The 22,441-nt window shown below is 46.9% G+C and overlaps 1 protein-coding gene across 2 annotated transcripts; it reads left to right on the top strand.

Annotated features, from left to right (window-relative positions):
• Positions 1-1,492: 1,492 nt before the first annotated feature.
• Positions 1,493-21,750, top strand: LOC116238975 (IgGFc-binding protein-like). Of its 2 annotated transcripts, XM_090128185.1 has the most exons (14): positions 1,493-1,800; positions 3,555-3,632; positions 4,571-5,818; positions 7,237-7,553; positions 8,867-9,209; positions 9,736-10,070; positions 10,501-11,065; positions 12,101-12,693; positions 13,480-14,053; positions 15,211-15,410; positions 16,579-16,959; positions 18,100-18,386; positions 18,568-18,601; positions 20,935-21,750. In XM_090128185.1, exons 2-13 carry the CDS (start codon positions 3,566-3,568, stop codon positions 18,572-18,574), a joined length of 4,917 nt encoding a protein of 1,638 aa, XP_089984311.1. In that variant the 5' UTR covers positions 1,493-1,800; positions 3,555-3,565; the 3' UTR covers positions 18,575-18,601; positions 20,935-21,750. The 2 variants fall into 2 exon arrangements, with proteins under 2 accessions (XP_089984311.1, XP_089984310.1); XM_090128184.1 differs by lacking the exon at positions 18,568-18,601 and having other exon boundaries at positions 1,495-1,800.
• The last annotated feature ends 691 nt before the right edge of the window (positions 21,751-22,441 follow it).

The raw sequence follows: 22,441 nt of genomic DNA, 5'->3' as shown, positions 1-22,441 counted from the left end.
AGGAAAGGGGAAAGGGGAAAGGAAAGGGGAAAGGAAAGGGGAAAGGAAAGGGGAAAGGAAAGGGGAAAGGAAGGAGGAAAGGAAGGAGGAAAGGAAGGAGGAAAGGAAAGGGGAAAGGAAAGGGGAAAGGAAAGGGGAAAGGAAAGGGGAAAGGAAAGGGGAAAGGAAAGGGGAAAGGAAAGGGGAAAGGAAGGAGGAAAGGAAGGAGGAAAGGAAAGGGGAAAGGAAAGGGGAAAGGAAAGGGGAAAGGAAAGGGGAAAGGAAAGGGGAAAGGAAAGGGGAAAGGAAAGGGGAAAGGAAAGGGGAAAGGAAAGGGGAAAGGAAAGGGGAAAGGAAAGGGGAAAGGAAAGGGGAAAGGAAAGGGGAAAGGAAAGGGGAAAGGAAAGGGGAAAGGAAAGAGGAAAGGAAAGGGGAAAGGAAAGGGGAAAGGAAAGGGGAAAGGAAAGGAAAGGAAAGGAAAGGAAAGGAAAGGAAAGGAAAGGAAAGGAAAGGAAAGGAAAGGAAAGGAAAGGAAAGGAAAGGAAAGGAAAGGAAAGGAAAGGAAAGGAAAGGAAAGGAAAGGAAAGGAAAGGAAAGGAAAGGAAAGGAAAGGAAAGGAAAGGAAAGGAAAGGAAAGGAAAGGAAAGGAAAGGAAAGGAAAGGAAGAAGGAAAGGAAGAAGGAAAGGAAGAAGGAAAGGAAGAAGGAAAGGAAGAAGGAAAGGAAAGATTAAGGGGAGAAAAAAAGAAAATTTAGGGAAAAAAAATAAGAAAGAAAATACAGAACATTTAGGAAAGAAAGGAAGGAAAATTAAGAAGAGTGAAAAGGAAGTTTGAGAAGTTTGAGAAAATTAGGAAGGAAAATCAGGAGAAAATTAGGAAATTTGAGGAAAATGGAAAGGAAATTTGAGGGAAATTTTTTTAGAAAAAGTGAAAATTGAGAAAAGAGAGGGGAAAAAAAAAAAAAGGATGAAGACACCAAAACTGACATTTCTGAGCTGTGGCTGTGAGTGGAAGAAATCCCTCAGAATCCCCATAGGAAGAGATTTCCAAATGTTCTGCCTCTGTTTTTCCCCTTTTTCCGTTGTTTTCACACAGAGCTGTGAGACCCGGGAGCCCATATGAGTCATTTTAGGGCAAAACTCCTCATTTTATGGGAAACAAATCAGCAGCAGACCAATAAAATGGGATTTTTTTCCCCCATAAAAACGGGTTTGTAGATGTGAGCACGCGGCCGTGCACCACACCTGCTCACAACACGTGTGCAAGAAAACACAGAATTCCCCAAAAAACTCAAATTCTCCCCCAGTTCGTTGCCCCCCCGATGAATTTGTGCAGAAATTCCCTCCTCCCACCCTTTCCTTTCCTTAATTGTTTTATTTCCTTCGTTTTTTAGCCCATTTTTCGCACCATTTCGTTTTTCTCCCCGCAGCCACCCTCCAGACCTTCCAATTTTGGGGCAGCTTAAGCAAGAAAAATACTCTTTAATTTTATTTATTTTTTTCTTTTTTTTTTTTAGCAAATCAGGCTCAGATTCTTGTTATTATCACATATCGTTATGCACATATATATTTTTTTCGGTACAATTACATCAATCTGCAGCCTCTCATCCAAAACCCTCGTGTCATTCCCAGCTTTCACCTCTCCTCTCGCCAAGCATGATGTCAAAACTCCGGGTGGGGCGATCCCTGGGGGGGGGGGTCGTCTGCTTTTATATTTTGTTTTACCCTTTTCCCTGCCCCGGGGTTACGTTTGTCATTTGCTGAGAGGATTTGAGGACAAAAAGGAGCGTTTTGGGGGCTAGGGTAAAGAATCGGGAGCAGGTAAGGTGCTGTGTTAAATGTTTGTTGTTTTTGTTTGCTGTGGAAAGCAGGAAATACGGCAGGAATTTGTACTGATATCCTCATCTCTGCGTTCTTGGATGGAATTGAATTAAAATGGGCCCAGGATGATTTTTTTTTTTTTTGGGGGGGGGGGGGGAAGGGGGAAAAAAAGGAGAAAAGGGGGGAAATGAAAGAAAGGGTTTAAAAAAAAATGAATGAAGGGGGATGGGGGGGGGGGGAGAGAAAATTGGGGAGTGGGGGGGAAATAATGATGAAAAGGGGAGAGAAGATGGAAAAAAATGGGGAGAATTATAAAAGTGTTATAATTTTGAAGAGAAAAAGGAAAAGTGAAGGGGAGGGGAAGGGAGTGAAGAAAAAAAGCAGAAAAGGAAAAGAAGGGAAGGAAAAGGGGGGGGGGAGAGGGAAAGGGGAAGAGGATAAAGGGGAAAAGAAAAAGGAGGAAAAGGAGAAGAAGGAAAGGAGAAGGAAGGAAAGAGGAAGGGGAAAAGGGAGAAAGGGGAAAGAGGGGGTAAGAAAAGGGGGGAAAGAAAAAGGGGAAAAGTAAAAATGGGGAAGGGGAGTAGGAAAAAGAGAAAGGGAGAAGGGAAAAAAGGGGGAAAGGGGAAAAGGATAAAGGGGAGAAGGAAAATGGAGAGGAAAGGGGAAAAAAGGGGGAAAGAAAAAAAAAAGGAGAAAAGGGGGAAAAGGAGAAAGAGGAAAAGGAAAAAAGAGGAAGGGGAAAAATGGGAAAGTGAAAAGGGGGGAAAATACAAAAGGGAAAAGGGAGGAAAATGAAAAAAGGGTGAAGGAGTGAAAAAAAGAAGGGGGGAAATAAGGGGGGAAAAAATTGCTCAAAGGAGGATTTGAATTTTGGAAGAAATTGTGGTGAATTGGGTCAATTTCTGTGGAGATGTGAAGCGGTGAGGGGGGTTCAAATGGGGGGGGGGGGGGGCACATGGAAATGCCAAAAAAAAAAAAGCAGATTCTGGGGGTAAGTATAAGGTGAGAGAGGAGGAGGGAAGAGGGGAAGGGGGGAAGGGGGAAGGGGGGAAGGGGGAAGTGGAAAGGGGAAGGGGGAAGGGGGAAGGGGGAAGGGGGAAGTGGAAAGGGGAAGGGGGAAGGGGGAAGGGGGAAAGGGGAAGGGGGAAGGGGGAAGGGGGAGGGGGAAGGGGGAAGGGGGAGGGGGAAGGGGGAAGGGGAAGGGGAAGGGGAAGGGAGGGGAAGGGGAAGGGAGGGGAAGGGAGGGGAGGGGAGGGGAGGGGAGGGGAGGGGAGGGGAGGGGAGGGGAGGGGAGGGGAGGGGAGGGGAGGGGAGGGGAGGGGAGGGGAGGGGAGGGGAGGGGAGGGGAGGGGAGGGGAGGGGAAGGGAAAAAAAGAAAAAGAAAAACAAAGAAGAAAAAAAAGGAAAGAAAAGAGAAAAAAAAAAGGAAAGGGAAAGAATAGAGAAAAAAAAAGAAAAGGAAAGAGAAGAGAGAAAAAAAAAAGAAATGGAATTAAAAATATATATATTTTTGGGACAGGTATGAGTGCAATACATGTGGAGACTTTGGGAAAGAAAGTTAAAAAAAAAAAAAAGCCAAACTCAAACAATGTTTTTTTGGGATGTGCTTGGCTGATTTGCCAAAAAATAAACTTGGGAAAAAAAAAAAAAAAAGTTGAATTTTGTGAACAAGTGCAATGAATCCCAGACTTTTGGGGCTGCAGTTTAAGATTTAGAAGATTTGATGGTTTGCAATGATTTCTGATCTTCTGCAGCTGAAAAAAACATGGCTGGCAGCCCGGGATGGAGAAAATCCCATGTAATTCTGTGGGGTTGGACCGTCGTCTTATGGGGTGAGTCCAAGTGGGGCTGGAGGAGTGCACCATAACCTGTCAAATCCCTCCCCAAATCACCTTAAAATCTGATTTTTCAGTCCAAGGGAACACATCTCATGCACTCATCCTACGGCACGATGGGGAAGAGATAAAATTACCCCCTTTTGAAACACATACGAGGGAAAATCAAGGGGCAAAACCCCAACCCAAGGTGTGTTTTTGGGGTCGTTTTGTTTAAAATAGGGAAGTTTTCCCCTCTGGTTGGAACCTGATCCTTCAGTATCTGTATTTCCAGCCCTTCAAAAGGAATGGGAATGGTAACACCCAGTTGTTCCCTTTTAGTTTCTCCATCCAGCACAAAACCCACCCAGAAAGTTCATTTTTTGCCCCTCAAATTAATTGTGATTTCTTTTAGTAGACCCCCTACGTCCACACTCCTTCAAATACATCTGTGTTGGAGCTGGTGGATGTTTGGTTCAATCATCCACTAAACCGGATCCATCAAATTAATGTCCTCTAATGGACATTTGTTCTAATTGCTGGTCCTTCAGAATGATGTTTCTCCAAAATCCACCAAATGGATCCCTCCAAAATTATATTTTTTTCCCATCTGATATCCCTCCAAATTGATAACCCATCAAATCCATCAATCTGGTCCCACCAAATCAACATTTCTCCCATCTGATATCCCTCCAAATTGATAACCCATCAAATCCATCAACCTGATCCCTCCAAATCAACATTTCTCCCATCTGATATCCCCCCAAATTGATAACCCATCAAATCCATCAACCTGGTCCCTCCAAATCGACGTTTCTCCCATCTGATATCCCTCCAAATTGACCCTCTACCCGATCAAGATCAAACCAGATTCCACCTGAAGGCCGACTTGACTCTGAGTCACCATCTCAGCTCACCAAATATGATAAATCTTCCCCTTCCCTGCACTTCCATAGGTGTTCTTCATTTCCCCAACGTCGCCGTGTCGGCCCCACACCACCTGGGCAAAGAATTTGTGGTGTCCTTCATGCAGAACGGCTTGCAGCAGACCCTCAACAGCGACTTCAAGCTGCTCATCAGAGGTTATTCACCCTTCACATCCGTCACGATCTCCATGAAGAAGCCAGGCTTGAGGATGACGGTGCAAGTGACCACGGGGCAAACCGTCCTCGTGAAAATCCCACCCCAAGCGGAGATGGTGGGGAGCAAAACCTTTGAAAACACCGTGGTGGTGAAGGCCAACAACCCCATCTCCTTGGTGGCCATCAACGAGAAACCCACCTCAGCAGATTCCACAGTGGTCTACCCTTTACACAGCTGGGGCACCGAATACCAAATCGTGACGCCCAACGTGGGCACCGACCGCTACGGTGAATTCACGGTGGTTGCGTGGGACGAGCCCACCACTGTTGAGGTTCACCTCAAAGCCACGGTGACGTACCAAGGCCAATCCTACCCTCGTGGTTCCGTGCTCCCCATTCAACTGAAGCCTTTCCAAGCAGCCCAGCTCCAAAGCCCAGCAGATATGTCTGGCACCCGCATCGTGGCACAAAAACCCGTGGCCGTCTTCACCGGTCACACGTGCGTGGCAAGACTCACCCAATGTGATCATTTAGTAGAGCAGCTCCGACCCGTTTCCAGCTGGGGCAACACTTTCATCGTGCCTCCGTTGCCTTTTGATGCTCAATCTGACATTGTCTACGTCTCCACATCCCAACCCACACATGTGGAATCTCAACATGGGATGAGTAGATCAGCTCGGGATCTCCGGGCCGCTCGCTCAACTCTCTACGGACTCCAAGCCCCAAATACTTTGTACCTCTCTGCCAATGCTGGCATCCAGGTCATTTTTTTTGGTGATGGAGGTAACAAAGGCTCCATCACTTACGATCCGTTTTTTATGACCATCCCAGACGTCTCCAGCTATTGCCTATCCCATAATGTCTTCTCTCTGGAGGGTTACGAGAATTACATTCTACTGATCGCCAAGACCTCAGAAGTGGCTGGGATAATGCTCAACAAAATGCCCTTAGGAAATACCATGTGGGTGCCCATCCCGGGCACGGAATACTCGTGGGCAAGGCAAAATTTAGGCAGTCAGTTTGCTGTCCATACAGTGGAGCACAAGACGTCCCCTTTTGGGGCGCTCAGCATGGGGATCCGGGAGCAGAAATCCTATGGGCTGATGGCAGTGTGTGATAGTGGTGAGTGCCCCACACCCACCTCCACCTCTCTTTTCCCTTCTGTGTCAAAAATGGGGCAGTGGCACATGGCAAAACCACATCAAAATGGATTCCTCTGGGTTGGGTGCTTCTGGTGTCCCCTTTACCCCCCCCCTGCAGCATCTGCAAAAGTATCTAAAAATGATCTCTTCGAGCTGAAATTCGGATTTTCTCTCGTATTGCAAGGGCTGGTAGCTCTGAGAGGAAATAATTCAACCAGCAGGTTTAGGAGAGGGATATATGATGAATAAATGCATCCCCCTCCAATTAATCACAGAATTACAGAATTGTAGGAGTTCGAAGGGACCTTGAGAGATCTTCTAGTCCAACCCCAATCCATCCCCCTCCAAATAACCCATTGCCCTCCAAATAACCCATCCCCCTCCACATAACCCACCCACTCCAAATAATCCATCCCCCTCCAAATAACCCAATAATCCACCCCCTCCACATTACCCATCCCCCTCCAAATAACCCATCCCCCTCCAAATAACCCACCCCCTCCACATAGCCCACCCCCTCCAAATAACCCATCCCTCTCCAAATAATCAATCCCCTCCACATAACCCATCCCCCTCCACATAACCCACCCCCTCCAAATAACCCATCCCCCACCAAATAATCCATCCCCCTCCACATAACCCACCCCCTCCAAATAACCCATCCCCTTCCAAATAATCCATCCCCCTCCACATAACCCACCCCCCTCCAAATAATCCATCCCCTTCCAAATAATCCACCCCCCTCCAAATAACCCATCCCCCTCCAAATAACCCACCCCCTCCACATAACCCACCCCCTCCAAATAACCCATCCCCCTCCAAATAACCCACCCCCTCCAAATAACCCACCCCCTCCAAATAACCCATCCCCCTCCAAATAACCCATCCCCCACCAAATAACCCACCCCCTCCAAATAACCCATCCCCCTCCACATAACCCACCCCCTCCAAATAACCCATCCCCCTCCAAATAACCCATTGCCCTCCAAATAATCCATCCCCCTCCAAATAACCCACCCCCTCCACATTACCCATCCCCCTCCAAATAACCCACCCCCTCCAAATAACCCATCCCCCTCCAAATAACCCATTGCCCTCCAAATAATCCATCCCCTTCCACATAACCCATCCCCCTCCACATAACCCACCCCCTCCAAACAACCCACCCCCCTCCAAATAATCCATCCCCCTCCACATAACCCATCCCCCTCCACATAACCCACCCCCTCCAAATAATCCATCCCCCTCCAAATAACCCACCCCCTCCACATAACCCACCCCCTCCAAATAACCCATCCCCTTCCAAATAATCCACCCCCATCCAAATAACGCATTCCCCCAGGTTTGCACGTGGCAGAAAAACAGATCTGGCCACGAATGGTGTGTGATTTCTCCTAGATCCGTGCCGGACCACTCAATGCCGTGCAAAGGAAAGCTGCAAAATGGAGAAAGGGGAAGCAGTGTGCGTCCACGACTACATGGGAACGTGCATGGGGTCACGGTCCCTGCAGTACCACACCTTCGATGGGATGGATGTGGATATCCAGGGTGGTTGCACCTACACCGTTGCCAAATATTGTGGCGCTGATCCCAGCCTGGTTCCTTTCCTCGTGGAGGAGAAGAAGAGTGAAGGAGATCTCAAGGAGTGGTTGACCAATGTCTTCATGCACGGGTACAACATCTCCATCCAAATGGGAGAGGCTGGCAGAATCCAGGTGGGTTTCTTTGAGTTGTGTGGAGGTATTTTGGTAGGGGGAAGAAAAAAAAAGTACTGCGCCAAGTGGGATTGTTGGGAGTGAAGTTGGAAAGAAATATAAGAAAGGGAAAGGGGAAAGGAATAAAAATAAATGAAAAGGGAGAGGGAAAGAGAAAAGGAAAAAGAAAAAATAGAGAAGGAAAAGAGAGAAAAGGAAAAGGATAGAAAAATAGAAAAGGAAAAGAGAGAAAAGGAAAAGGATAGAAAAAGGGAAAAGGAAAATGAAAGAGAAAAGGAAAAAAGAGGAAGAGAGGAAGAGAGAGAGAGAGAGAGAGAAAGAAAGAAAGAAAGAAGGAAAGAAGGAAAGAAGGAAAGAAGGAAAGAAGGAAAGAAAGAAGGAGAGAGAGAAAGAGAGAAGGAAAGAAAGAGAGAAAGAAAGAGAGAAAGAAAGAGAAAGAAAGAGAGAAAGAAAGAAAGAGAGAAAGAAAGAAAGAAAAGAAAGAAAGAAAGAAAGAAAGAAAGAAAGAAAGAAAGAAAGAAAGAAAGAAAGAAAGAAAGAAAGAAAGAAAGAAAGAAAGAAAGAAAGAAAGAAAGAAGGAAAGAAGGAAAGAAAGAAAGAAAGAAAGAAAGAAAGAAAGAAGGAAAGAAGGAAAGAAGGAAAGAAGGAAAGAAGGAAAGAAAGAAGGAGAGAGAGAAAGAGAGAAGGAAAGAAAGAGAGAAAGAAAGAGAGAAAGAAAGAGAAAGAAAGAGAGAAAGAAAGAAAGAGAGAAAGAAAGAAAGAAAAGAAAGAAAGAAAGAAAGAAAGAAAGAAAGAAAGAAAGAAAGAAAGAAAGAAAGAAAGAAAGAAAGAAAGAAAGAAAGAAAGAAAGAAAGAAAGAAAGAAGGAAAGAAAGAAGGAAAGAAAGAAAGAGAGAAGGAAAGAAAGAAAGAGAGAAGGAAAGAAAGAAAGAGAGAAGGAAAGAGAGAAGGAAAGAGAGAAGGAAAGAGAGAAGGAAAGAAAGAAAGAAAGAAAGAAAGAAAGAAAGAAAGAAAGAAAGAAAGAAAGAAAGAAAGAAAGAAAGAAAGAAAGAAAGAAAGAAAGAAAGAAAGAAAGAAAGAAAGAAAGAAAGAAAGAAAGAAAGAAAGAAAGAAAGAAAAAAAGAAAGAAAGAAAGAAAGAAAGGAAGGAAGGAAGGAAGGAAGGAAGGAAGGAAGGAAGGAAGGAAGGAAGGAAGGAAGGAAGGAAGGAAGGAAGGAAGGAAGGAAGGAAGGAAGGAAGGAAGGAAGGAAGGAAGGAAGGAAGGAAGGAAGGAAGGAAGGAAGTTGAAACATAGTTTTTCTCTTTCATTTTGAGGTCAACAACCAACCCACCACCCTACCAGCCAACCTGCAGAACGGAAAGATCCAGATCTCCCAAAACGAAGGCAGGATCGTCCTGCAGACAGATTTTGGGCTGCAGGTGACCTACGATGAGGACTGGGCTGTCATGGTGGCAGTGCCCAGCAGTTATTTCGGGGCCACCTGTGGGCTCTGTGGGAACTTTAATGAGGATGGGGAAGATGAGATGAAGCGTCCCGATGGCACCGTGGCCGCCGATGCGACGGATTGGGCTGAGAGCTGGAGAGATCCCTCATGCCTGGAGGATAGGAGAGAGGAAGAAACACTGCAAGAAACAGTGCAGGACACAATGGGACAAGGTGAGCTTTGATGTGTGGTTCTGGAGCATTTTGCAGGGGGAAAAAAGGGGTTCTGTGCCAAGTTGTTATTTGTAGACGTTGACTAAGCCAACGTTTCTTGTGCTGGGGAAGAGTTGCATTGGTCCTTTTGTGCCAAACCACCCCAAAACCCACATTGTCTGACTTCAGATGTCCGTAACACAGAGAATAACCTTGAGTTTTTCCAAGAGTTGTCTACATAGGGCGTCTCGGGAGCCCCACATTTCATGTAGGGATCAAATGAGCCAACATCTCCATCATTGGTGAAGGGGTTGTGTTGGTCTTTTTTGTGCCAAACTGCCCCCAAATCCACACTGTCTGACTTCAGATGTCCACAGCACACAGAATAACGTTGAGTTTTCCCCAGGAATTGCCAACATGGGGTATTTTGGAGACCCTGAATTGCTTGTAGGAACCAATTGAGTCTCCATCACTGGTGAAGGGTTGCGTTGATTTTTTTTTTTTTTTGGTACCAAGCCACCCCCAAATCCACATTATCTGAATTCAGGGAGCCAAACGGATGGCAAACAGTCCTGTGAATCCCATGAGAAATGCACTGTGGACAGAAATGCCCCACGCCGCCGAGCCACCAAAACCTCCACCTGCATCGGGACGGGCGATCCTCACTACACCACCTTTGATGGGAGGAAATACGACTTCCAAGGGACCTGCATCTACCAGTTTGCTGCCCTCTGCTCATCCGACCCCGCTCTCGTCCCCTTCAATGTCACCGTGGAGAACAACAACCGGGGCAGCAAAGCTGTGTCCTTCACCAAAACTGTCACCATGGAGGTGTACGGAGATGTCATCAGCATGAGCCAGGAGCACCCGCAGAAGGTGAAGGTAGGTGGGCTATGAGGACTCTCTAATCCTATCCCTGACCCTAAACAACCCAAACCTGACTCTAACCATAACCCTGGTGCAAAGGATTTCCAAAGAATTGACCCCAAATTGCATTTTCCCCAAAAATATTCCATCTCCAAAATGTTTCCTCGACCAACTCACGGAAACCCTCCCCATGAAAAGTGTTTTGAAAAATACCCCAAGTCTTAATTGACCTACGTTGCCCATAAGACCCTCCTGATGCCAAGGATTTCCAAAAAATCACCCCGAACTCCATTTCCCCAACAACATTTCACCTCCAAAACATTTTGGAAGAGCCCCCAAACACCCGAGCGACTCACACAAACCTTCCCCCAACCCTTTTGCCTTTTGTTTGAGTTGTTCCCCCAACTCAACCCCCCCACAATCTTCTCCCCCCGACCCTCCCCAGCTCAACGGGGCTTTCGTGGAGCTCCCTTTCACCCGCAAGGACCGTTTCGAGCTCTACCACAGCGGTGTCCACGGTTTCATCCGCACCTCCTTTGGTTTACGGGTCAGCTTTGATTGGTACAGCTACGCCCGCGTCATCATCCCCGACACCTACGCCGGTGCCACCTGTGGCCTTTGTGGCAACGCCAACGGTGACCCCAATGACGACCTCACCTCCCACGATGGGAAGCAAATTGAAGATGAGATCCGTTTCGCTGACAGCTGGAAGGTCAAGGATGTCCCCGGTTGCTCGGCGCGTTGCGTTGGGGATTGCCCAACGTGTGGCGAAGAGCAGAAGAAACCCTATCGTGGTGATGCATATTGTGGGGTGATCGGGGCGAGTGGGGGACCCTTCCGGGATTGTCACCGTGTCGTTGATCCAGGGCCGTTCCTGGAGGACTGTGCTTTTGATGCGTGTCAGTACAAAGGAAGGAGGGATGTCATCTGCAAAGCGGTGGCTGCTTATATGACCGAGTGCCAAAGCAATGGGGCTGCTGTGGGGCAGTGGAGGACGCCGTCGTTCTGTGGTGAGTGGGGGGAATTTTCCCACCCCGACCCTTTTTAGGGACAGTAATTAAAGAGTTTGAGCTCAACGTCTTGGCTATGGGATCCCGAAGTGCCCCAAAAATTGGGTTTATTTTCCCATTGTATTTTCCTGTTCTCTCCTTTCATGCCTTCTCAAGGGCCAAGTGGAGGGTTATGGGATCCCAAAGTGCCCCAAAAATTGGGTTTATTTTCCAAAGTGCCCCAAAAATTGGGTTTATTTTCCCATTGAATTGGCCTGTCCTCTCCTTTTATGCCTTCTCAGGGGCCAAGTGAAGGGTCATGGGATCCCGAAATGCCCCCAAAATTGGGTTTATTTCCCCATCGAGCTGTTCTGTCCTCTCCTTTTACGCCTTCTCAAAGGTGAAGTTGAGGGTTATGGGATCCCAAAACGCCCCTAAATCAGGGCCTACTTCTCCATTGGATTGTCATATCTCCTCCTTTTCTGCTTCATCTTGACAATTCCCTTTTTATTCTGATTTTCCTTGCAGATTCCCTTATTTTTATTTCCTCTTCTTGACGATCCCCCCTTTTTTTTTCTCCGTATCTTCTTGACAATTCTGCCTTTTTCTCTCCTTTTTCTTGCAGATCTACATTTTTTCCCTCCTCCTCTTCACAATTCCCCTTTTTCTCTCCTTTTTCTTGCAGTTTCACATATTTTCCCTCCTCCTCTTCATAATCCTTTTTCTCTCCTTTTTCCTGCAGTTTCACATTTTTTCCCTCCTTCTCTTCACAATTCCCCCTTTTCTCTCCTTTTCCCTGCAGTTTCACATTTTTTTTCTCTCCTTTCTCCTGCGGACTCACATTTTTTCCCCTCCTTTCCTTCACAGCTCCCTGTTCTCACCTTTTCCCTGCAGATTCCCTTGTTTTTTCCCCACTTCTTGACAATCCCGTTTCCTCCTTCCCTTTTTCTCCCCGCTTCCCCCCCTCTTTTCCTCAACGACCCCCTTCCTCCCCCTCCTTTTTCCCTAGAACTCACTCCCCCCTCCCTTTTCTCCCCCCTTTTCCTCCCCCCACAGCCCCCGTCTGCCCTCCCCACGCTCACTACGAGCTCTGTGGAGCCGCCTGCCCTCCCACCTGCCGTCCCCACGCTCTCCCCCAGGGCTGCACATCAGCCCCGTGCACCGAGGGCTGCTTCTGCGACGTCGGCTTCATCCTCAGCGGCTCCGAATGCGTCCCAGCATCCGACTGTGGCTGTGAACACCGCGGCCTCTACTACAAGAAAGGCTCGGAGTTCTACTCTTCCTGCCAGGAGTTCTGTGTTTGCAAAGCCGGCGGGGTGACGGAGTGCAGGCCGGCATCCTGCGGCGCCCACGAGGAGTGCAGGGTGCAGGATGGGGTGCTGGGGTGTCACCCCGCCGGCTACGGGCGCTTGGTGGTCTCAGGAGACCCCCACTATGTGACGTTTGATGGTAGAGCCTTCGACCTGCGAGGTTCCTGCAGCTATGTGCTGGCCAAAGTCTGCAAGCCTGAACGTGGCTTGGCCAACTTCTCGGTGCTGCTGGAGCACGACGGAGGGGGACGGGGCGACGTGGCGCTGGTGAAGAAGGTGATAGTGAGCATCTATGGGTACACGGTCAGCATGGAGCAAGGGCGGCGCTGGGAGGTGATGGTGAGTCAGGAGCAATGCTTGGGGCAAGGTCTGCAGGGCACGTGTGCAAAAATCCCCTGCTGCATGCATGTGTGCGTGTAGAATCTCTCCACTGCACCCATGCTGACAAAAAATCTCATGGTGCACGCGTGCATGCATGCAAATTTTCTGGGTTGCATCCATGCTTGGAAAAAGCACCTCCCTCTTGCATGCATGCGTGCGTGTAGAGTCTCTCAGTTGCACCCATGCTTGCAAAAAGTCTCCTGTTGCTTGCGTGTGTGCAATAATCCCCTAGTGCTTGCAAAGAAACATCCTCCTGGTGCACGCATGTGTGCAAAAATCCCTCGTGCTTGCAAAAAAAACGTCCTCCTGGTGCATGCATATGTGTGTAGAATCTCTCCGTTGCACCCATGCTGGCAAGAAGTCTCATGGTGCACATGTGTGTGCATGCAAACCTTCTGGATTGCATCCATGCTTGGAAAAAGCACCTCCCTCTTGCATGCATGCGTGCGTGTAGAGTCTCTCAGTTGCACCCATGCTTGCAAAAAGTCTCCTGGTGCATGCAAGCGTGCATGCAAGCCTTCTGAATTGCATCCATGCTGGCAAAAAGTCTCCTGGTGCACGCATGTGTGCAAAAAACCCTTGGTGCTTGCAAAGAGCATCCTCCTGGTGCGTGTTTGCATGCATGCAGAAACTTCCCCGTTGCATCCCGGGGCACGCAAACCTTGCAGCATTGCAACACGTGCATGCAAACCGTGCAACACTGCAAGGTGGGTGCACAAACCTTACGCGAATTGCACGCTCCAGGTGGACGGTGAGCATTTCACCTTGCCGCTGGCGCTGGAGGACCAAAAGCTCCAAATTGGGCAAGAGGGGACCAACCTCATCCTGCAAACGACCTCCGGCCTCCGTCTGCTCTACAATGCAGCCACGTATCTGCTGGTCACCATCCCCAACGCCTACCTGGGCCGCGTGTGTGGTTTGGGGGGCAACTTTAATGGAGATCCTGGCGATGATTTCCTGCTCCCCGACGGATCCCCGGCGAAGAGCACGGAGGAATTTATCACCTCTTGGAAAACACCTTCATCTGATGGTGGTTGCACCGAAGGTTGCGATGGGAAGCCGTGCCCTTCGTGCGATGCTGCCGCCGTTGCTCCATACGGCAGCGGGGATAAATGTGGCATCATCCACGACCCAACGGGGCCTTTTGGGTCGTGCCACCATCGGGTGAACCCGGTGCAGTATTTCCAGCATTGCCTCCACGATGTTTGTGCTGCCAGTGGGGCAAGGGATGCTCTGTGCCACAGCCTGCAGGCTTACGCTGCCGCTTGCCAAGCCGCCGGCGCTGAGATTGGAGGATGGAGAACGGCGGCGTTTTGCCGTAAGTGGTGCAAAAGATGCCCAAATTATCCCCTAAATATCCCCGAGAGAGATGCTCAGGTCCCATTTTTCCTCTCGATCCGTATTTCCCCGCAGCAAAATTTCGCAATTTGGGTTTTTTATGTTGCTGTTGTTGCTGTTTTGGAGGGGCAAATTTGGGATATTTGGAGACGTTGCGTGAATTGTCAGCATTAAATCACGCATCACTTCTTTTTCCTTATATCATCCCCCAAATCCATGAGATTATCCCAAAGTGTTTGCAAGCTCCACCTGAAAGTCCACGAAATGGTGCAGAAGGTCTTCCAAATAGTCCCAAAAATCCATGAGATGGCCCCAAAATGCTTTCGGACCTTCCCCAAAATCGCTGAGATTGCCCAAATATTCCCACAAATCCACAAAATAGCCCAGGAATGTCACAAAATCCACAAGATTGACCAAAATGCTTTTGAATATTCCCCAAAAATCCAAGAGGTTGCCCCAAATGTTTGCAAACCTCCTCTAAAATCCATGGGATCGCACAAATCGCATTCAAATCTTCCCCCAAATCCTTGAGATGGACCAAAATGCTTCCAAATATTCCACCCAAATCCGTGAGATTTCACAGAAATGCTTCCAAATCCCCTCCAAAATCCATCAGATTGCCCAAAACCTTTTTCAAATCCTCCCCCAAATACATCAGATTGTCCAAAATGCTACTAAATATTCCCCCCAGAATCCATGAAACAGAGCAGAAATGCTTTCAGGCCTCCCCCACAATCCACGAAATCACACAGATTACATTCATGTATTCTCAAAAAAAAACCCATTAGAAAGCCCCAAAATGTTTTCAGACCTTCCCCCAAATCCACAAGATCACCCGAAGCGCTTTGAAATATTGCCCCAAAATGCAGGAAATCGCCCAGAAATGCTTTCAGATCTCCCCCAAATCCACGAGATCACCCCAAAAACGCTTCCAAACATTCCCCCAAACCCACAAAAAAAATCCCATTGACGCTCACAGACCTTCTCCAAAACCCACGAGCTGCCCCAATTCGCCTTGCAGACCACCCCCAAATCCACCACGTCCCCTTGGCTTTCAAACTGGGGGGGGGGGAGGTTTCCCATCACCCAAATTGGGTTTACCATTAAAAAAACCCACAATTTCTCCCTCTTTTCCAGCCCTCTCCTGCCCACCCCACAGCCACTACGAGCTCTGCACCCGCACCTGTGACTTCACCTGTGCCAGCCTCTCCGTGCCAACCCCGTGCAGCTGGCCGTGCTTTGAGGGATGTCAGTGTGATGATGGGTTCCTCTTCGATGGCAGCTCCTGTGTGTCCCTGGAGAAGTGTGGCTGCGTCCACCAGGGGAGGTATCTCAAGGTGAGGATGACCCGAAATGTTTGGGATGGAGACGGAGTCGGAGATTTGTAGGGTGGGGGTCGTTCCGTCTCATGGAAGTAAATTATTTGAGGGAGGGTGGAGGGGGTTGGTTGTGGATGGAGAAGGTTGTCCTGTATTGATGCAGTGGGATCTGTTATAGGGTTGGTTGGCCCATCAAGCTGGTGTGATGGATTTGGGGTGTCAGTCCTTGGATGTCCCATCTCAAAGATGTGATGGATTTGGGGTGTCAGTCCTTGATGGGATCGGATGTTCTATCTTGATGATGTGATGGATTCAGGGACACTATTCTTTATAGGGTTGTTTGGCCCATCAAGCTGGTGTGATGGATTTGGGGTGTCAGTTCTTGGATGTCCCATCTCAATGATGTGATGGATTTGGGGTGTCAGTTCTTGGATGTCCCATCTCAAAGATGTGATGGATTTGGGGTGCCAGTCCTTGATGGGATCGGATGTCCCATTTCGATGATGTGGTGGATTTGGGGTATCGGACTTTGCTGACATGCATTGTCCCATTTGGCTGATGGAAAGGGTTTGGGGTTTTGGTCTTTGATGCCATGGGTTGACACCATATTTGGGAACTCATTCTTTGATGGAGCTGGATGAACCGTGGAGTCAATGCAACCGGTGTTTGGACTCAGTGAGGTGGGTTGTAGTTTCATTTTAGGGAGAAACCTCCAAAATCTTGCAATTAACAGCATCCTAAAATGCCCGTTGTGGACCTCTGAAGGACTCCCTTTGGGGTAGAGGTTGAAGGTCTCCTTTTGGGGTAGAGATAGAAGATCTCCCTTTGGGATTAAAGTGGAAGGTCTCCCTTTGGGATTTAAATTGAAGGTCTTTTGGGATGGAGGTTAAAGATCTTGTTTTGGGATAGAGGTTGAAGGTCTTCTTTTGGGATAGAGGTTGAAGGTCTTTTGGGATAGAGGTAGAAGGCCTCCTTTTGGGTTAGAGGTTTGAAAGTCCTTTTCTTTTTGATGCTGCGGAGAACGGTTCATTTCTCAAGTTGCTCAAATTTCCCCACATCAGCCTAAATTTCATTCTTCCTACACGCGGGACCTCCTCCCCCTTTCAAAAGCATGAAAAAAAAAAAACAAAAACCAGGAGGAAACAGGGATAAAGGACTAATTAACCTTGGAGTTCTTCCTTTCCAGGCGGGTGAAACCATCACCTCCAACAACTGCACCATGAAATGCCACTGCCACCCATTGCAGGGACTCACCTGCGAGGCCACCCGCTGTCCCCCAGATGAGGTCTGCGTCGCTCGGGAAGGGACGCAGCGATGCCTCAAGCAGGAGGGACGATGTCAGATCTTACCTGGAGCCTCCGTGACCACGTTTGATGGGGTGGGAGGAAGGCTGCCTGACAGTGGCACCTATAAAATGTCCTCCCTGTGCGACGAGAGGTCGCCCAACTGGTTCAAGGTGGTGGTGGAGGTCAGCGATTGTCGGGACGATGGGATTCCAGCTGCTGTGGCTGTTTTTGCCTTCTTCCGCGAAGCTTTCATCACCATCAATAACAACATGGAGGTTTGGGTGAGCCAGCTCTGCCCCTAAAAGATAGGGCATGAGTTCAAGGTGCAAAATTTGGGGGGGGGGGGGGGAGGGGGGGGATTTTCCTGTTCTCTTGTGCATACAAGGTTGCTTATCGTTGGGTGCAAAATTGGAGATTTGGGGCATAAATCACTCCTTCAGGATGAGGATAAAGGTCTTCTGAGAAGTTGAAGGTTCTCCTTCAGGAGCAGAGGTTGAAGGTCTCCTTTTGGGACAGCAGTTTAAGGTCTTTTGGGGTAGAAGTCAAAAGTTTCCTTTTGGGGTAGAGGTTGAAGGTCTTTTGGGTAGAGATTGAAGGTCTTGTTTTGGGGTAGAGGTTGAAGGTTCTTCTTTTGGGACAGTGGTTGAAAGTCTTTTGGGGTAGAGGGTGAAGGTTTCCTTTTGGGGTAGAGGATGAAGGTCTTGTTTTGAGACATAGGTTGAAGGTCTCCTTTTGGGACAGTGGTTGAAGGTTTTTTGGGGTAGAGGTTGAAGGTTTTCCTTTTGGGGTAGAAGTTGGACAGAGGTTGAAGGTCTTGTTTTGGGGTAGAGGTTGAAGGTCTTGTTTTGGGGTAGAGGTTGAAGGTCTTGTTTTGGGGTAGATGTTGAAGGTTTTCCTTTTGGGACAGTGGTTGAAGGTCTTTTGGGGTAGAGGTTGAAGATTTCCTTTTGGAGTAGAGGTTGGACAGAGGTTGAAGGTCTCCTTTTGGGGTAGAGGTTGAAGGTTCTCCTTTTGGGACAGAAGCTGAAGGTCTTGTTTTGGAGTAGGTAGAGGTTGAAGTTCTCCTTTTGGGGCAGAGATTGAAGACTCTTTCAACTTAGAGGTTGAAGAATTCCTTTGGGGACAGAGGTAGAAGGTCTCCTTTTGGGGTAGAGCTTGAAGACGTCTACATTGAGCTGGTTGGAAGGAAAGAAGCTCCCCAAGAGCAGTTTTGGAGCAAAATATTACCCAAGATCATCTCCAGTAGACTTAAATTGAAGGAATTTTTTGCTCTGGTGCAACGTGTGGTCCCATTCCCAATGGTCACACGTATGGTCGTGCCACAGCCCAACGCATTTTGTTGAGTGACATCAAGAGGCAAGTTGGGGTTGGGTTTTTGTGGTTCTTTTTGGACTGATTTTTGCCATTTTGTACCAATTCAGGTGAACGGTCTCTTCACCCGCCTCCCAGCCCCGGTATCTGAAGCCGTTTCCTTGGATGTGATGGAGGGGAACGTCACCATCTCTCACACCTCGGGGTTGGAGGTGATCTTCAGTCCCAGTGGGGAGGTGACGTTGACCGTGAAAGCCACTCTGGTCAGCCATCTCTGTGCCCCCTGTGGCAATTTCAATGGGGATGCCAAGGATGACCTGAGGTTGCCCAGTGGCCGCGTGGCTGAGAGCATCGCTGAGGTCGTCGATGCCTGGAAAGCCAAGGATTTTGCAGGATGGTGAGTAAAAAGTGGAAAATCCCTTAAAAAATGGGCTGATTTTTATTATTATTATTTTTTTTTTTTTGTAACCCTGGGTGAGCAGAAGGGTAGGGAAGCAAAAATATCCATGGGGCATTGAGGGGTTGGGAGAGGTGGCAACAGGAAAGGACTTCTCCATCTTCTCTGGTTTCATCCACAGCGATTGAGACACAAAAGCAAAGGAGGTTATTCTGGTAAGTGAATTTTCTTTGCTGTCACATCCCACGCTGAAAAATAGCACTGCTTCAGCCCCGTGGTTGGATGAGGATTTGTGTAATTCTTCTTAACGAGTTCCCCCGGATAATTGGGGTTTTCAGCTGCTTTGTCCCTGTGAGATGGGAAGGGTGAAAGAGGAGGAAACGGAGTGATTTGGAAGAAGAGCCATTTCACTGGGAAAAAGGAAGGAAAACCTTGCCAAATATTAGGAGATATTGGCAAATATCAGGTGATTTTGCCAAATATCTGGGGATTTTTAACAATAGATAGATTTGGTTAGAATAAACCCCATAAAACACGACAGCATTCAGCAAAACTCAAATTTGGGGGTCTACAGAACATTTTTCCGATAGATGGGGACACAATGAACCCCATAAAACATGATGCCATTGAACCATACTCCCATTTTGGGCCCTATAAAGCATTTTTCCTATTGATGTGGACAGAATGAACCCCATAAAACTCATTGGCATCCAGCCATACCCTAATTTTGGGGCCTATAAATTGTTTTTCCTATAGATGTGGACTCAATGAACCCCATAAAACATGATGCCATTGAACCATGCTCCCATTTTGGGCCCTATAAAACATTTTTCCTATAGATGTGGACACAATGAACCCCATAAAACTCATTGGCATCCAACCATACCCTATTTTGGGGCCTATAAATTGTTTTTCCTATAGATGTGGACAGAAGGAACCCCATAAAACACGATGCCATTGAACCATGCTCCCATTTTGGGCCCTATAAAACATTTTTCCTATAGATGTGGACACAATGAACCCCATAAAACATGATGCCATTGAACCATACTCCCATTTTGGGCCCTATAAAACATTTTTCCTATAGATGTGGACAGAATGAACCTCATAAATCTTGATGGCATCCAACCATACCCTATTTTGGGCCCTATAAAACATTTTTCCTATAGATGTGGACAGAATGAACCCCATAAATCTCATTGGCATCCAACCATACCCTAATTTGGGGGCCTATAAAACATTTTTCCTATAGATGTGGACACAATGAACCCCATAAAACACGATGCCATTGAACCATGCTCCCATTTTGGGCCCTATAAAGCATTTTTCCTATTGATGTGGACAGAATGAACCCCATAAAACTCATTGGCATCCAACCATACCCTAATTTTGGGGCCTATAAATTGTTTTTCCTATAGATGTGGACTCAATGAACCCCATAAATCTTGATGCCATTGAACCATGCTCCCATTTTGGGCCCTATAAAACATTTTTCCTATAGATGTGGACACAATGAACCCCATAAAACTCATTGGCATCCAACCATACCCTAATTTTGGGCCCTATAAAACATTTTTCCTATAGATGTGGACACAATGAACCCCATTAATGTTGATGGCATCCAACCATACCCTAATTTGGGGGCCTATAAGGCATTTTTCCTATATATGTGGACAGAATGAACCCCATAAAACACGATGCCATTGAACCATACTCCCATTTGGGGCCCTATAAAGCATTTTTCCTATTGATGTGGACAGAATGAACCCCATAAAACACGATGGCATCCAACCATACCCTATTTTGGGCCCTATAAAGCAATTTTCCTATAGATGTGGACTCAATGAACCCCATAAAACATGATGCCATTGAACCATGCTCCCATTTTGGGCCCTATAAAACATTTTTCCTATTGATGTGGACAGAATGAACCCCATAAAACTCATTGGCATCCAACCATACCCTAATTTTGGCGCCTATAAGGCATTTTTCCTATAGATGTGGACAGAAGGAACCCCATAAAACACGATGCCATTGAACCATACTCCCACTTTGGGCCCTATAAAACATTTTTCCTATAGATGTGGACAGAATGAACCCCATAAAACTCATTGGCATCCAACCATACCCTATTTTGGTGCCTATAAGGCATTTTTCCTATAGATGTGGACAGAATGAACCCCATAAAACTCATTGGCATCCAACCATACCCTAATTTGGGGGCCTATAAAACATTTTCCCCATTTTTCCTATAGATGTGGACACAATGAACCCCATAAAACACGATGCCATTGAACCATACTCTAATTTTGGGCCCTATAAAACATTTTCCCTATAGATGTGGACAGAACGAACCCCATAAAACACGATGGCATCCAACCATACCCTAATTTTGGGCCCTATAAAACATTTTCCCTATAGATGTGGACAGAACAAACCCCATAAAACACGATGGCGTCCCATTTTGGGACCCACGCTCCACTTCTCCCTATGGATGAGGATGAGGAAGGTTCTGCCCTTCCTCCCCAGCTCATCTCCTCTCTTCCAGCCGCGTCCCCAACCCCGTAAGGATGGAAGTGGAAGCCCCAGTTTACCCCGCTCCGTAACGACGCCATGATGGGGACGGATGCAAGAGGACCCCGACGCACTTCTCCTAATTAATTACACACAACACAATCAGCATTTATTAATTTCTGCCTATGGAGGTAACCAGGTTGAGCTTCCGCACGCTCCGATGGGGCCCTGTTGTGGCAGGAGGTCACGTGACCGCCGAAATATCAATTTAAAAAAAAAAAAATTCAGCGGTCACGTGACCTCTGAAATTTTAAAATTTGAAATTTAAGCGGAGATCTGACCTCAAATTGTTAAGAAAAAAAAAAATAAGTTTTTTTTGGGTGTTTTTTTTGGGTTGTTTTGATGTCCAAAGGACCCACCGACGCCGAGGGGAAGAAATTGAAGTTGTCTGACCCAAATCTCACCTCTTTTCCCCCCCAAAAAAACCACTTTTTTTTTCCTATTGGATGCCTCCATTATGGCCCTGCCTCTGCTGTCACGTGACCACCAAAATATCACAATTTCCGAATTTTGGCTGTCACGTGACCTCTGAAATTTTAAAATTTGAAATTTAAGCGGAGATCTGATCTCAAATTACTGAGGGATAAAAAAACCCAAAATGTGTTTTTTTGGGGGGTTGTTTTGATGCCCAAAGGACCCACTGACACCGAGGGGAAGAAATTGAAGTTGTCTGACCCAAATCTCACCTCTTTTCCCCCAAAAAAATCCCTCTTTTCCCCATTGGATGCCTCCATTATGGCCCTGCCTCTGCTGTTGGGTAAAGCAATAAAACTTCTTTTTATTTTTTTTTAAATTTCTGTTTGTGGTTTTTTCTTTCTTTTTTCTTTCTTTTTTTTGTCTCCTTCGTCTTTCGTTTTCTTTCGTTTGCCAAACTTTTCCAACTTTTATATCTATAAATATGTGTGTGTATATTTATTTTTATGAATTTTTCAATGCATCCTCTTCGTTTCTTTGCATCGTGTTTTTATATACCCAAGATACATCCGTAAATATCTTTAATTTTTTTTAAATTATGTTTTAATTTCTTATTTTTTTTAAAAAAAATTATTTTTTAAAGCAAAGCAAAGGGGCAAAGCGATGCAAAGCAATGCATAGCAATGCAAAGCAAAGCAATGCAAAGCAATGCAAAGCAAAGGAAAACTGCAATGCATAGCAATGCAAAACAAAGTGAGAATGCAATGACAAGCAAAAGGCCTTGCAAAGCAATGCAAAGCAATGCAAAGCAATGCAAAGCAATGCAAAGCAAAGAGGCACTGCAATGCAAAGCCATGCAAAGCAATGCAAAGAAATGCAAAGCAAAGGAAAACTGCAATGCATAGCAATGCAAAACAGAGTGAGAATGCAATGCCAAGCAAAAGGGTCTTGCAAAGCAAAGCAAAGGGGCATTGCAGTGCAAAGGAAAGGGGCAATGCAATGCAATGCAGAGCAAAGCAAAGTGACAATGCAGTGCAAAGGAATGCAAAGGAATGCAAAGCAATGCA

Source organism: Phasianus colchicus, chromosome 32, assembly GCF_987193195.1.
Source record: "Phasianus colchicus chromosome 32, bPhaCol1.hap1.1, whole genome shotgun sequence".
Lineage (NCBI taxonomy): Eukaryota > Metazoa > Chordata > Aves > Galliformes > Phasianidae > Phasianus > Phasianus colchicus.
This window is presented reverse-complemented; position numbering and strand designations above follow the sequence as displayed.

What these genes read in the sequence shown, in the direction of transcription:
- LOC116238975 (XM_090128184.1), top strand. Translation starts at nt 3,566, where the DNA reads ATGGCTGGCAGCCCGGGATGGAGAAAATCCCATGTAATTCTGTGGGGT. An exon ending in AGCACCCGCAGAAGGTGAAG is followed by an intron (nt 10,071 to 10,500) that starts GTAGGTGGGCTA and finishes GACCCTCCCCAG; the next exon opens with CTCAACGGGGCTTTCGTGGA. An exon ending in GAGAACGGCGGCGTTTTGCC is followed by an intron (nt 14,054 to 15,210) that starts GTAAGTGGTGCA and finishes CCTCTTTTCCAG; the next exon opens with CCCTCTCCTGCCCACCCCAC.